Source organism: Scleropages formosus, chromosome 5 (assembly GCF_900964775.1).
Source record: "Scleropages formosus chromosome 5, fSclFor1.1, whole genome shotgun sequence".
Classification (NCBI taxonomy): Eukaryota; Metazoa; Chordata; class Actinopteri; order Osteoglossiformes; family Osteoglossidae; genus Scleropages; species Scleropages formosus.
In genome coordinates, this window is record NC_041810.1 from 25,487,375 (window position 1) to 25,502,407 (window position 15,033).

At 51.8% G+C, this 15,033-nt stretch overlaps 1 protein-coding gene across 3 annotated transcripts in view; it reads left to right on the plus strand.

Annotated features, from left to right (window-relative positions):
* Nucleotides 1-4,650: 4,650 nt before the first annotated feature.
* Nucleotides 4,651-15,033, plus strand: part of ldlrad3 (low density lipoprotein receptor class A domain containing 3) — a 41,422-nt gene continuing 31,039 nt past the window's right edge. For 2 of the 3 annotated variants that reach the window (XR_003797717.1, XM_029252445.1), the window contains exon 1: nucleotides 5,610-5,936. Coding sequence is in view for 2 of the 3 variants with exons in the window: in XM_029252445.1 (XP_029108278.1) it covers nucleotides 5,891-5,936 (46 nt within the window). In the remaining variant the exon portion in view is untranslated. Of the gene's footprint in view, nucleotides 4,674-5,609; nucleotides 5,937-15,033 lie in introns of those variants that run through there. The other variant, XM_029252446.1, reaches the window with a different exon arrangement.

The following is a 15,033-nucleotide window of genomic DNA, read 5'->3' on the forward strand; positions in this document are numbered from 1 at the left end:
GCCTCTGTGGCGGCGCCAACATGGAACCCCGCAGGGCACCGATCAAAGGGTGACCTGGGCCCCAGAGTCGGAGCAGCACATCGGGAATTGGAGTGTGTGTGTGCGCGTGAGTGTGTGACTCCTCTCTGCGCATTACGTGCTAAGCCATCCGGCGCGGCGTCCTAGGGCAGTGTGCACCGCGGCGCCCTATTGAGCGCTGGGCTAACAAGCGGGTAATTCCTCTCCTCGCGATCAAAGGCCTCCTCTTAGGCCCCAGCGCAGACAGACACGCCTTCCGGGTGAAGTGGAGCGCATGCAGACCGGGGGAGGCAGCACTCATTATCCCACCCCCCAGGGCGGCTTTGGCGCTAAATAAACGCCCGTTAGCAAATGGCTTTCTGCAGACAAGCCCATGCACACACCCACACGAGCGCACACACACACACACACACAGGGGTTCCCAACACTGAGGGTCTCATGTTCTCCTCCTGCACTTCTTGGTACCGTTGTGCATTCGATGGCATTCAGCCAGGTGGCGTAGCAGTTCAGGTTGTGGGTTTGCGACGTGAAGGTTGCAGTTTCATGTGCAGGAAGCCACCCCCCCTTCACAGGATCCACGTAGCAAAAAATTTTGTTTGGGGAAACGGTTTGCAAAGTAGTGAAATAAAATCAACATTTACAGCTCCTATTTAAGATTACATTAACTTTACATTTTTATTCATTTAGCTAAAGCTTTTCTCTAAAGCGACTTACCACGGTAGTCTTCCTACAATTATTTGCCTGTTTGTGCAGCTGGGTCATTTCACTGGAGCAATTCAGGGTAAGTACCTTGCTCATGGGTCCTCCGGCCGGAGGTGGGTTTCATACCTGTGACCTTTGGGTCCAAAAGTAACAACTGTAACCTCTACTCCACCAGCTGCCCTCTAACAGTAAATATGAAACATTAAAATTCCACGTTCATGTTCCGGTCCCGGGTCCTGCTCTCCGGTGGGTCTGGGGTTCGAGTCCCACTTGGGGTGCCTTGCGATGGACTGGCGTCCCGTCCTGGGTGTGTCCCCTCCCCCTCCGGCCTTACGCCCTCAGTTGCCGGGTTAGGCTCCGGTTCCCCGCGACCCCGTATGGGACAAGCGGTTCAGAAAGTGTGTGTGTGTGTGTGTGTGTGTGTGTGTGTGTGTGTGTGTGTGTGTGTGTGTGTGTGTGTTCCGGTCCCCCTACAGTCTGCAGATGAGGAAGCGTGACCCGCGGTGAGAACAGCTGGTCCTGCAGGGTGAAGACCCCAAATTAGATGGGGAAACCAGTGCTTCACCTGAACCCGCTTCACTGGCCCCGATCTGCAGGTGGAGCTAGAGTCACCATGGGGGATGAGGGGGGGACGCAGGCCATGAGGCTGCCTGCCAGACCTTCCCGCGCCTCGTCCCCAGAGCTTCAGGGGATTTTTCCTGCGCATTTCGTTTGCTTGTTCCAGAAGTACAGTGAGGCAGGCCGAGCGTGGGGGGGGGGGGCACTGCACCATTTTCCATAATCCTCCTCTAATTAAAAAACTCGTCCTTCATAAACGGAAGTAATTGATGAATTAATTGGAAAATCCCTCCCCTGCGCCGGCTTGCGAGCGCCTCGCTGAAGGTCAGAACAGACACAGGTGGCAGGGTGGGCTGCGGGGGAGGGGTAGCACTGCTGCTCGGAGGACCACACTTGCTGACGCGCAGGAACAAGAACGAGCGCAGGGGGGTGAAGCTGGGGGGGTCTACGAAGCTGGTGGAGATCGAGAGGCAGAGCGTTGGTCTGATCTGCACAAGGGAACTTACACAAGAAACACTGCCCCCCCCGCTCTCCTTTCTCGCCTCATCGTCGATGCCGATCTTGTGTCCGTCGGACAGACGGGCCGCGTGTCTGCAATGCCAAACGCCCCAGCCGAGGGCAGAGGGTGAAACGATCGGTTAATTGATTGATTAATTAATTAATGCATTCTGAAAGGCATGAAGGAGAGCGGGCGTGCGGTGGACAGCGCGGGAGGACAGCCGGAGCGGGGGCCCCGTCCACGGCAAACTGGGAGAGGCTGCCTTCTGCTCATCATCAGCTCCTTCGTACCCATGGCAGCAAAACAAATGACACGGGAAAGGGCGCGGCGTACAAATCTGGCAGGACGCAAAAAGATATTAAACACGGCAGGGAGTCTGACCTCGAATTCCAGTTCTCTTGGGCAGATTTCATGAGCTGCATGCTGTCACTGTCAGTACAATAGCGCAGCGGGTAGCGCTGGAGGCTCACGGCTCCTGGGCTGTGGGTTTGGATGCGGCTCAGTCTGTGTGGAGTTCACACGTTCGCCCCGTGGTCGCATGCATATACTCTAGGTGCTCTGGTTTCCTCCCACATTCCAAAGCCATGTGCTGCAGGTGAACAGGTGACTCGAAATTGCCTGCAGTTGTGTGTGTGTGTGTGTGATACACTGGTGTCCCATCCAGGGTGTACTCTAGCTCACACCCTATGCCTCTGGGATAGGCTCCAGACAGCTGTGACCCTGCACAAGACAGTCACTGATGATGGGCGCTTGATATTAATCTTTAAAAGCACAATATTGTTTCTTAGAGGCTCTGCCCAATTTATTGCCAACCTGCTCCTCCGGGGAGAAGGGGGGTTAAAAGTTATTCCTCCACACATAATAAAAGACACATTATCAGTTTAGTGTCCCATTGATAAGAGAAGTAATTAAAGCCAGTTTTTCCAGCCTTGCTTCTGAGATCCTGCTCTAAACATGGGGTTCATTACAAACACCTTCTTAACGGGACTCAACTGGGTAGTTAATGTAATAGTCTATATAATATATTGTATATATAATATTCATGTCTCATCTAATGTTGTGGGCTACAGGTTCTGTGTGAAAATATTACTGGGGCGTGTTTTAATAAAGAAAATCAATATTATTATTATCAAGCAATGACTGATGCAATTACTGGTGCTAAGGAAAGGAAATAAAAATGATAATTTTTTTGCTTTTATCTTTACGATCACTCACGAAAAACTGAAATGTCAAGGTGGACAACAGTCAGAATTTAATCAGCAACTCCGTCAAATGTATTTAAGAGTTCAAACAGATGTTAAACCAGAGCAGCACACGGTGGACCGTTATCAAGAGATGTTGCGTTACAGGTTTCTTGCGTCTTCTGTCACTGGAACCGCCCTCCGAAAATTGAGTTCCGCTATATTGTGGTTTCATATTTATTATCAATAATTGTTTTCCAACACGGGGTCCAGGTGATCTGGGGCCTATAGCATAGGATGTGAGGCAGGGTACACCCTGGACTGGATACCTGACCATCGCAGGACAGTCTTCCTTTCTTTCACACACACTCCCACACACACACACACACACAGACACACACACACACGCATAAAGGGCATAGAGTCACTAGTCTACCTGAAACTACACAACGAGTGAACTGGAGTTGAACCCACGTCTAAACTCGCAGCCCAGGTGCTCTGGCGCACCAGCATCACCCACTGCACCATCGTGTCACCTGTAAGCCGAACCGGCTGTAACGCATGTGGTATAAGCGTCCACCCTGAAACTGATAATAGCTACATTATACCATAGTGTTTCGATAGAAGAAAAGATGACAATTTTAGATAATTTATGATATTAGTGCAGGATGTTAATGCTCTCACTGCCAAATCAAAACAGCTTCACATACTGTATTTTCTTTATTTAGGATTCAGTTTCTCCAACAATTAAGGCGATAATCCAGCGCATAATGAGTTTAATGGAGTTTAATGAGGCCATTTGTTGGGCAGCAGTGAAATAGATGAATTTGTCATTTGTGAAAAAATTGAAATGTGTCCTAAATCCTCTTTTCGTACGTATGTTGTAAATTAATTGATGGGCCGTGGCAGAGCAGGGCTCCTCGGTCCCGTTTGCTGGGGCCACGTCCTTCGCCACATTCACAGGCAGAGGCAGATCTAAGGGTTACAGGTGGGTCCTGCCTCAAGGTACAGGTGGCTCCTCCTCGTCATTTCGGGCCGAAGCAGGTGTGGAAACAGGGCCAGGCCAGAAGGTGGCGGAGGGCAGTGAGCAAAGCTCCTACACAAGAAGCAAAAACTCTGAGGGACAAAGGCCACCTGGCTGCCCACCCTCCTTTCCCTCATGTTCCTCTTTGTACCGTTCTCCTCATGATTTGTTCAGCTGCCAGAATTCGCTGTTGTTCGGCGAATAAAATGCAGTGAAACTGCAGGAGAAGAGCAGCAGAAGAACCTTTGACTCTAGACTTTCAGTGGGAGGAACACGGGGGTCTCAGCTCTGCTTTCAAAGCAGCACGGAACGTGGTGGAGGAGTCGCTGCTCTCATCCAGTCTTCAGGTCTGCCAGCTGCGAGCACGATTCCACCGCTAACTCTTGTACCTTTGGCAAAGTTAGCAGGATGATCTGGAGAGTGTGGCTCGTGCGTGTGTGTCTGTCTGTGTGTGTGCGTGTGTGTGTGAGTGAAGGGGAAGAAGACGTATACAAAAGGGCTGCATCTCTGCTTCTCTAAGGTGAGGAAACCTGGGTTTGACAGCAAGGGAGATGATGCTCTTCTTTGGAAGCGGCGAGTGTGACAGCTACGCTCTTCCACCTCCACGTCACCCGCCTGCCGGTGGCGGGCCTGCAGACGGAGGGCCTGTCAGTGTGTGATCTGCGCATCACAGCGATGTGCGACTGCTCAGGTAGGAGCAAAGCCTTGTTTATGGTTGTGTTTATTTGTTGTCTGCTGGTTGTTTGGTGACAGGTACAGATTGTTTTGTGTGTGTGTGTGTGTGTGTGTGTGTGTGTGTCTGTCAGTTGCAGCTGTGAGGTTTGCAGTGTGTGCGTGATCAGTTTGCGTGAATACGACTGGAGGGGGTCTGGAGGGCGACTCAGAACACAGTACTTGAATACTGGGACAGCAGGTGGATGGCAGTGGAAGATTCTGGAAGAATGACATAATCCGCATCCATATTTCCATATGACATAATCCACTTGGCACCAGATGTTCTTGAACAAACATCACAGATCCTTGATCAGCACACAGAGATCTGCTGTTCTTAAAAAGCACTCGAGCAAACTTGTAAAACTTAGTTTCTTCATTTCAGAGTCAGAGGTTGTTAATATTAGTAACTTTTACTTGTCCAAGGCATCTTAGAATGTTAATCACCTTTACAATGATTTACAACAATCTGTACTGTGTCAGTTCAGGGTAAATACCCTGATTAGCGGTACAGCAGCAGCAGCAGCAGGAGGAGGAGGAGGAGGAAGATGAGGATTTCAACCTGAATCATAGACTGGGAGTGACCACTAACCACTGCGCCACCTGCTGGCCCCAGTGCTGAAGTCTGTACTATTAGACTAGAGGCGGAGGAGGTATGTGTGGCAAATGTTTAACTCGAGATAACAACGCAAACAGCAGCTCCTTGCACAACACAGGCGGATGTTGTGAAAGGTTCCGGCGCTGTTTTTTCACTGGAGGCGCTGCGGTGCCCCGCAAAACCGCGTCTCACGCGCGTCGGCGCCCATCTTTGATGCCCTCCCCCGCCCCCCATAACGGAGGCCCCGTGGGCCCGAACGAGACACCCGAGTCTCCGAGTCTCCGCCCCATTTGCTCCCTCGTCCGCTCAGCAGCCCTCGCAACCCCCACTGCCCCCTCCCCCCCCCCCCGATCGTGGCTCCGCCGTGCGTCCGTCCGTCCCAGCGGCGCTCCTCGCCTTCGCGCAACAAACTTCCAAAGTTTCTCCAAGGGAAGGAAGGAAAGTGAGTGAAGCAAAGCGGGCCGAAGCTACACCGATCGGACAGAACCGGGCCACAGGAGCGGCGGAGGATTTGTTAAAGAGCCCCGCGTGCAGGCGCGCGCGCGGCGCGGCGGGGCGGAGCGGAGCGGACCGGACCGGGAGCAGGCCGACACTGAACGATGTGGATCTGGGTCCTCCTGCTGGGTTCGGGCTCCAGCTCGGTCGGTAGGTTCCCGCATCGCGGACGCGCGCCGCGTACTCGTGGAGAGGGGAGGACTGGCGCGCGTTCACGAACAGCGGATACATTGTTGCGCTAATGGGTGACAGCGAGCGACACAGTGTAACTGACAGCCTTGCTCGTGTCCTTCAGTGTTACCGAGAGTGTGTGGCTCCAGTTTTCGGTGTGTGCGCGGGCGAGTTGATAAAATATACGACGAGTGTGTAACGTAGGTTTCGAGCATGGAGAGCGCAAAGTTACTGTGTGTGTGTGTGTGTGTGTGTGAGGAAAGTGTTTCTGACTAAGCCGCGCAGTTGGTGATCATGCGCTCGTGTTGTCCACATCCTCTGCACACACTTTTCTCCGTCACGTGTCTCTCCTTTCCTTTGGCTCTTTTATTTCCTCAGAAGAGTGTGCGAGTGTGAACATGGAGTATGCGCGTGCTGAAGTTACAAGGATAAGGGCTGGTGTGTGTGCGTGTGTGTGTTGGGAGAGACGGGTTGTTGACGGGGCCAGGTGACCAGTGAGTGTGTGCCGGAACCGGGCCAAAGCGTGTGGTCCCTCAGCTGGGAGAAGAACAAAGCGCTACGACTCGAGTGGCGCGTGACGCGCAGAGGCGGCGCAGCGCGGGGACTTTGATGAGACACTTTATTATTTTTATGAATGGAACCCTAGACTCCCGTGCGCGCGGACACACCCACGACACTCTTGCAATACACCGCTGTGCACATTCAGTGGTGGCACTGAAAACGTGCTGCTGCTTTCAAAAGTTACCGAGTTGATCTATAAACCAACGGTGCAGAATTTGTCAGCATTAATATTTGATGCTCACTTCGTGTGTGTGGAGGTTGTGGCGAAATGCGGCGCAGATAAACAACTAGCAGGGTTTCTGAGAAGCACTTGGAGACGCTGCAAGTTCATTAAGAGCTACGGATGTGAGTGTGAGTGACGGCCTCAGAGCAGCACAACAGGCTGCTTCCCTATAATCCTGTGAGATGACGGGTCAGAACCGCAGCCCCCCCCAGCTCCTGTCCTTCGACACTCATTTGGGTATGGCTTCGGGATAAAAAGAAGAAGTGAATGGTCGATAATGCGCGCTAAGTGGTCTGCTGTATGGATCGTCAGAGGCGCCATCGTCGGGTGCAGCGACCGCTTTCGCTGCGACTGAATGCCTGGAGACCCCCCGAGGTCGAACCCCTCCCGCAGCGTTCGGCTTGCTGGCACTCAGGTGTCTATATTAAGCACAAAGAGTGACGACCGATTCCGATTTCTGGGCTCTCTCTGCCATGGACCTGTCATGGGCTTCAAACATCGTCCAACATCTGCCGAATTCCTCCGGTTCCCTCCAACCCCAAATACCTCATGGCCTGACCCTCCAGTCTGAGTTGGTCTTTGGTGTGTTGCACTCCAGTAAATGTGACGCATGTGCCCAGCTATTCCTGCAAAGGGCAGCTTCTGTTCGTGCAGGTATTGTTTTTTCTTATCTTGTGTTCATGTTTGCAACCCAAACCATCCGTGTGTTATTAATATCCAGTTGTCCGATCTGGGGGGGCAGTGGTCTACAGTGTGTTCTGGAGGTACTTGCACTGTATTCCCAGGTACACCTTGAATGGGACGTACACACACACACACACACACACAGAGTAGTTAAGTCAGTCCCCAATACACCCGAAACATGTGTCTTTGGAGTGTGGGAGGAAACCCACAGGAGCACAAGGAGAACATGCAAATTTCACCCAGGCTGAACTGGATTCAAACCCACATCTGAACCCACAGCCCGGGAGATGCGAGGCACCAGTGCTACCCGCTCTTCAGCTGTGCTTCTCCTAAATCCATATGTTATACAGCATTATATTCCAGCATGACAGCTAAAGGGCTGAAACTGAGGCCCTGAATCCTGGGGCCCCTTCCTGCAACTTTTGAAATACGTTTAAAATGATTTATACCAGAACCTCTCAGAGGTGACAAGCTGTCCAGATCATCAGGTAGAGCAGTGCTTATGATCACAAGAGTTTCAGATCTGTTTCCCAGCAGAAGTGCTGCAGTACTGCCCTTGAGCAGGGTACTTAATCATAAGTACTCCGGTAAATATATCCAAAGGTTTAAACAGGGAAATTGGTAAGTTGTTCTGGACAGAGCAAAGGAGTAGTAATAACAATAATAACCGAGGTGATGAATCGTAGTACGAGCCTGGTACCTGAGAGCTGAAGGTGCTTGTAAGGCAGTGTTCGGGAAGTCCTGCTTTTAAGGGCCGAAACTTTGCTTCTGCACGTCGACGCAGAGGAGGTCGAGACGAATGCCTTATGGTACGTCCCCTGCAGCTCGGCAGAAGCAAAGCAGGTGTTGAGATATTTCCATCCGCGATTCTTGGCAGAGTGCTGTGTAATTTGTCACTCAGGGATGCACAAGCAGAACGGAGAAATCGGATTTCGTTTTGCTCTGGTTTCCAAAGCTACACGCAGAATGGCTCGAGCTGCTGTGCGTTTTTTGTTTTCTTTTTTCCGGCTGTTGTGTTCGAGTTAGAAAGCTCTTTTTATGGATTTGTTTTTTTGGGCTAATATGTTCTTCATTGTTCTCACAGCTAATCAGAAGTAAATGCTGTCATCGACAGCCCCCCCGAAGTAATTCGTAAACAAAACCAGGCAGAAAGTCTTGTTTGAAGTGGTGAATTATTGCCATTTGGATTGAAAATAAATGTTGAAATTCTATTTTTAAGACGCTAATAACTGGGTGACTTACTGAAAGAGTCTGATGGCGTTGAAAGGGCGGCGGCAGCAAATCATTTCCAAAGCCAAACATTCCGGCGTTATGAACCCTTTCCACCCAACATAAAAACGACATCATTAATCATGTTGCCGAATGGTTAATTGACTTAAGAAAAGGGCAATTAAGGAATTCGAATTTAAAAAAAGGACACTTATGTTGGTGGGGTTGGGAGGCACTTTTGGATGCAAAGCAGCTCAGATTAAATAATTGCATCCGCCCACAAGACCGGCACAAATGATGGAGTAGGTGTCTTTCATGGTCATCAACTGGGTCGCACCAAGAAGGGGGGGGGGATATGGAGAGATCGGGCCTCGCAAGCCGGTCCGAGTCTCTCCAGGGCAGCAGGAGCAGCAGCGAGAAAAAGAAATATTGCAATATTTAAAGAGGCCAGTCCTTCAAAGCCCAGCCTGTTTACTCAGCAAGGTGGGGTCTCTGGAATCTGCTACTTCTCATCCTAAAAACACACCACACGCTTGTTGCCTTGGGTGCTTTTCAGCAGTAATGTGATGCGTGTGTGTGTGTGTGTGTGTGTGTGTGTGTATATATAGAGTGTTGCTCTCGCGGATCTTTTTTTATTTAGAAACTGAGGCCACCGACTGCTATGTCCACGTGAGCATCGTATTTGTGGAGGAGGGTCTCAATCAAGTTCTTGATTTACTTCCACTAGAAAAGTTTGACCGGCTTCATAATTCTAATAAATTTTAGACCCTTTTGAGACCCTTTATCTGGAATTTCTTTGTGCAACATGAGCGCCGCTGCAAAATATCGTGCCTTTTGCCCTTGTGCTGCATTTATCCGCGTGTGTGTGTTTGCGTTTTTGCAGCATCACCGTTCTATCGCTATGTTGCCGTGACCCATTTGTGCTCTGTTGTCAGTTAAAAGATAAAAAAGGAAAGCAAGATGCTGCCAGCCGACCGTAGCTGACACCACACACGTCGTGTGTGTGACTGGATGCAGGAGCGGTTCGAGGACACGACACCGGGATGCCGCCCCGCAGCCGGTCCTCGTTTCACTGAGGCGCTTAGAGCTCCTCCAGGATTGCAGTTGTAGTGCAGGCAGTGTGTGAGTCACACTTTGCACTCTTGAAAGCGATTGTACAGCGACTGTCACGCTGACTTATTAACCAGCCACCGCCGCCACCGCGATGCCGGAGTCTTCCACTTTTGCTGAATCCATTTTTTTTGTCGACGCACAAAGAAGAATCCTTCGCCAGCACTCCAATCTAGGGATCATGAAAGGAAACGCCGGTGCCACCCCCACCACACCCCGCCCGGCCCTGTTTTTTTTTTTTCCTTTTCTCTCGGTTTTCATTTTCTGCAGGAGAGTAATTTTACCCCCCGCCTCGATGCCGTCCCTCCTGAGTAGAGAGCAGTGATTGTGCGTCAGCTGGGTTCCTCGCGGTGGCGGTAATCCGAAATCATTTTCTGCGTGACATGTCACACCGTGGGGCTTCATGGGAAGTCGTAAAACCATTTTGAAAGGCTCTCCCACAACTCATGTGCCTTTCCCAAGCAGCAGACTCAACGTTACCGCGTTCTGACATGACTTCCTACCGGAGGGGCAACATAAAATTAATTTACTTGCTGCATTTTTAATGATGGGTGAATATTGGATATTGCCTGAGCTCACTGGCTTCATGTTGTTAAGCTCTTTTGCACGTACTGCGGGGAGGGGCTATTGCGGAAACGCCATCCCCTCGGATCGTAAATTTGAAGACGCGGTTGCCGGGGCTCTGATTTCATGGGTGGTATGCGTGGATGCTCCCTGTGAGCCAATGAGAACGAGTGGGCATGGCTTCGGACTTGTGCGGTTGCTCGCCACTTTGGCAAAGCGTGGCAGAGAGCTGCGATGGAAATAAAACGGCCCCACACAGCATTAGGTACAAATGACATTTTATTCCACTATAAGTCAGAGAGCTGGGAATTTGCTTCATTTTCAGAATGAATAAGTCATGGGGAGAGCGCTTTGAAGTAATTGTACATGACTTCTAATGTCTCTAAGTTTCGCCCTGTATAGCGATGATGTCTCTCTGATGTATTTCCGCTACCAGCCATAGACACGGCATTTTCCGAATTAAAAACATGGAAGGTGTGTGTGTGTGTGTGTGTGTGTGTGTGAGTGTTCAGCTACCTTACTTTTGCAGCTGCCAGAAAATGAGACTGGTGCAGCGTCACAAAAGGCGCCGTCATTTAAGGCAATTTTGAAAAACTCTATGCACTGATTTACTGACACTTTGGATGATATGTAAAAAAGTTTTCTTCGGCATTCTGCACACCTTGGAGCCAAAGGAGGACCCAAAGGTGCCAGTGTGGGATGGTCCTTCATTCAACGCTGAAACAGCCTGCGACGCTGCACATGTACAGCGAGAAATGCCGCGATCCGAACACGAGCCGGATCAGCAGATATCACAGCTGCCTTCCCTATGTTCAACATTCATATTTGGCCTTTTAACTGACTAATATTCTTGTGAAAATCTGTTTGTTCCAGCTGAACATCCAGTTTGTTATTGCGGGTCAGGGGTTGAGACAAAGTGCCGTGGATTTACACTGGCTCAAAGTTGTCACATATGTCCACGGCCCCAAGCCAAAGGGACAAGCCCTTAAGTGAACTGTAGAGTAAGGAGCCATTCGTCACCAGGCGTCCGTAGACGACGTGACTCCAGATCGCCTCGACTGCCTCTTTCAGCTCCGGATCCGCATCTGAAATTCTCGGAGTGTCGCAGTGCGGAGCCAAACTGAGCGCCGCGCAGTTTTGATGTTCCGCCTCTCCTGGGTCGGGCAGCAGGTACAGCGGCTTCTCGCAGACGTCCCAGCTGTTCCTCCGCCGCCCCAATCATTTGAAATTCCCTTCGTGTCGAAATGCATGTTTACCCAAGGAGATAAAGCGGTGATTTGGAAATTTGGAGACAGCTGATTGCACTGGGCCTCCTCTGATTGAGAATCCGGTGCCGTTACCCTTGCTGCACTGTGGTACCGTCGGCTAAATGCTTGGAAACTGCTCAAAGAATAAATCGTGATTCTGGGTATGTCAGTTTTCACTTGGCCATCCATTCAGCATCATTTGTGCCCTGATGCTTTCTCCCGTTCGCTGAGCTATTTGTCGCCGGGGGTTTGCGCTCCAGGGGCCGCACCTCTTCGGGTTCTCGAGTTTTGTGCTCCATGGTGAAACCGCAAGGCTCACGCGCCCCCCTACCTGTCCGTTCACATCACCTGGGCGTTACAGTCTGAGCCCTTCGTACTTGGTGATGTTGCAGGAAGCATCGAGACGTGACGCTCTTCTCGTCTCCGACCTGCACAACAGTAGATGAGTCGCGTGTAATAGCAGCGTCTCGGTGGGGTTGCCTGACGTCGCCGGTGAGGGGTGAGGCTCCCAGGGTGGTGCCTCGGTTGGTTAGCGCTACTCTGACGCCACTGGTACACTCCTCTGCCGCTGCTCCCTCTCGCAGGAGATGGCCTGTCAGTAATCCCCAAGGGCTGAGCGCCTTCGCTGGAACGAATCGCCTCATCCGGCTCACTGTTTACAGTGCGTGTTTGTTATCCTTGGCGACAAGCAAATCTGATGCTAATGCCTTAATTACTTAAGTACTGTCGACGGCCACTCGGGTGACGGTGCAACGCGAGGGCCGAGTCCTTGCGCCCGGTTTCCCGTGACATTGCCGAGCATCCACGGTTGTCCGGGTTGCCTGGGCTGATGGAGCAGAGGAGACCTGGAACAACCGGTCCTCTTAATTACATGGGCTCTAGCAGTCCGTGTTCCTGGCCGCGGCGGCGGCAGCGCCACCGGCCGACACTGTAATTGGGTTAGCCTCTGTGCCCCGCGCTAATGAGAATCTACAGACTGGAGTTCTGACTCATTTTCTGTGACCTGAGAAATGTGATAGGACAGACCTCTCTGGCTAATGGCTTTGAATTCCTAACAAACTAATATTAGGATTAGAGAATGGGGGGAGGAGGAGGCGGGGCAAACCCTAGAAATGACATTTTGCGTTTGCTTTGAGCGTTTTTCAGTATTGTGACGTCTGGTCCCCCGGCATGCCTCATTTAGCCTAACGGCGCTAACAGCTCCTGGAGCCACGCCAGTGGAGATATGTGCCATTAATTAGCACCAGGAGGAGATGCCACCTGATAGTAACACACTTGTTCCTTGAAAGCGGAACTGGTCATATTTACACTTTACACCGCTTATTATGCGCTTGGTCACTTCAGAGCCCCTGTGCCACCAAAGAGGCATCATTTCCCTCCCTCTTCACCTGTTTTCTGGACTCTCGGCTCCTTGTCGACTTCAGTTAGGGCTGAATTGACCAGGAGTCCGGACGGCATTCAAGCAGCGAGTTCGCTCAACTTCCAATCCAGGAGTTTTAGTTTTGGCCCGTCTTAGAATCGATCCAGTAGAACCGTCCCAGTGGTTTGCAGCATCTTTATTCGTAGCGCAGCTCAAGCGAGTCGCAGACTGGCGGTTCTGCGGCGTCCCTCTGCTCTCGGCGTGGTTCCGCCAGCCTTTCTCACTTCCCCGCGCTGTTTCTGGTCTCTGTGTCCCTTAGAGCAGATGCTGCTTCTCTGGTTGCAAGGAGAAGTGGATCTGCCTCCGTCCTTAGCCTTGTAGCTCACCTCTGAAACGCATGCTCTGCTCTCCCGTTAGAAACTTCCAGAAACCTTAAGACTAAGCGGCAGCCAAATTAGACATGGAGGACAAAACAAAGTGCCGGGTGGCTTGGGGCAGATCAAAGGCTTTTATAGTGAACGGTAATGAAGTGCTTTACCTGCCCCTCTGTCACTCAGCATAACAGTGCAGTAACGTGAACTAAATGGTGCCACGTGAAGTCTGTGGCCACGCTGTGATTCGGTAACGTTGTTCGGAATCTTGCTCGGAATGGATCGGTGTAATTGTTTGAGAGCCACTTTAATTTGTATCGACGTAATTAAGCCCCACTGGCGGCGATAGCGGTAAGCGGAGGGGGAGGAACCTGTGTCTGAGTTCCAGCCCCGACCAGTCTATCTAGTCTCAGCAAGCGAGGCATCTGGAGGGAAGGAGAGGAGCTGAACCTTCCAGGTGTGGAAATTCCCAAAGGCCCCCGGTTCGGATGGCGCCGTGCAGGTGTGGGAGTCTTCGGCTCGGATTGGGGTGGGTTTTAGGGAATGACCTTGTCTGTCTATCCCCCCCCCCCCCCCCCCCACTCGCATAGGACCTTTTGAAGTCGCTCATTAAGATTCAAGCGCCCGTCTCGCTCTTTCCTCATTCCCTCCGAGCCTTGTGGCTCCTGTCATCTGGAACAGTGTTATTTTAGTGCAGAGCGCGCTCTCTTTGTCCGTTCGAATGCAATTCTCTTGCAGCGTTTCCGGAACATTCCTGTGGGCCACGCACAGCCGCTCCTGTGCCGGGGCCAGGATTTATTAGTGTGGTAATTAGGACACAGCCCTGTACTCGCGCTCCGCCAGTCCCTCCTCCAGCCCCTCCGCCTTGGCCCCACCACTGCTGCCGAGAAGCTGTCATCCGCGGCGTGATGCGCTGCGGTCTCCCTGAGCGACGGAAATAGCTCCTGCAAGGCATGACCGCGGTTAGTCGCCGGTGACACTGCCGGCGTTGGGCTAATTAGGGTACAGCAGCGCTCGCCTTGTTGGTGTCCTTCATTCTGCAGTGTGAGGAGAAGGGACGGGCGTTGGAGACAGGTGAGTGGCCTTCGCTTCACGTCAGCGGTGGGATGACAGACAGACAGACGGAGAGAGAGAGACATTCCTCCTGCTCTCCTTCCCGCCGTCTCCAATGGGCTTTGAAGCCGTTCTCTCGCACCCGTCCCCCAGCGTTATGTTGCTGAAAATCGCATCAAAGGCTTTCCACTGGAAGGAGAAGAAGAGGAGAAAACGGGACGCTCGCTCTTTTGGCAGAAGACACACCTCATTTGTGTCGCTGCCCAGTGCAGAAACGTGTCTCCTGAACGGCGCAATTTAGAGCTCGTTACCCAAAGGGGCCGACGACAGGAAGTGGCCTCGCCAGATGTCAGCAGTACGTGTGCATCGTCTTTTTTTTTTTTTTTTTTTTATTTCCACTGCTCTCAGCGAGCTTTCAACTGTAGCACTTTTCAAGTCCCCCCCCTCCCCCCCCCATCGCTGGCTCTTCCCCTCGGATTTATGTGACAAATCTTTTGTCGCCCGCGCTCAAGGTCGGAGGAGAGTGTCGACGTGGAGGCCATTGCCTCTCTGTCACACCGGAGGGATGTGGCATTTTTCAGTCTGGTGACACCCCCCCCCGCCTCCCCGCCATCAGTCACTGTCTGGGCGTTTTCCAGAACCGGTGGCGGTGCAGTCCGGGTCTGAAAGCAAGCGCTCGCTCGATGACAAACCC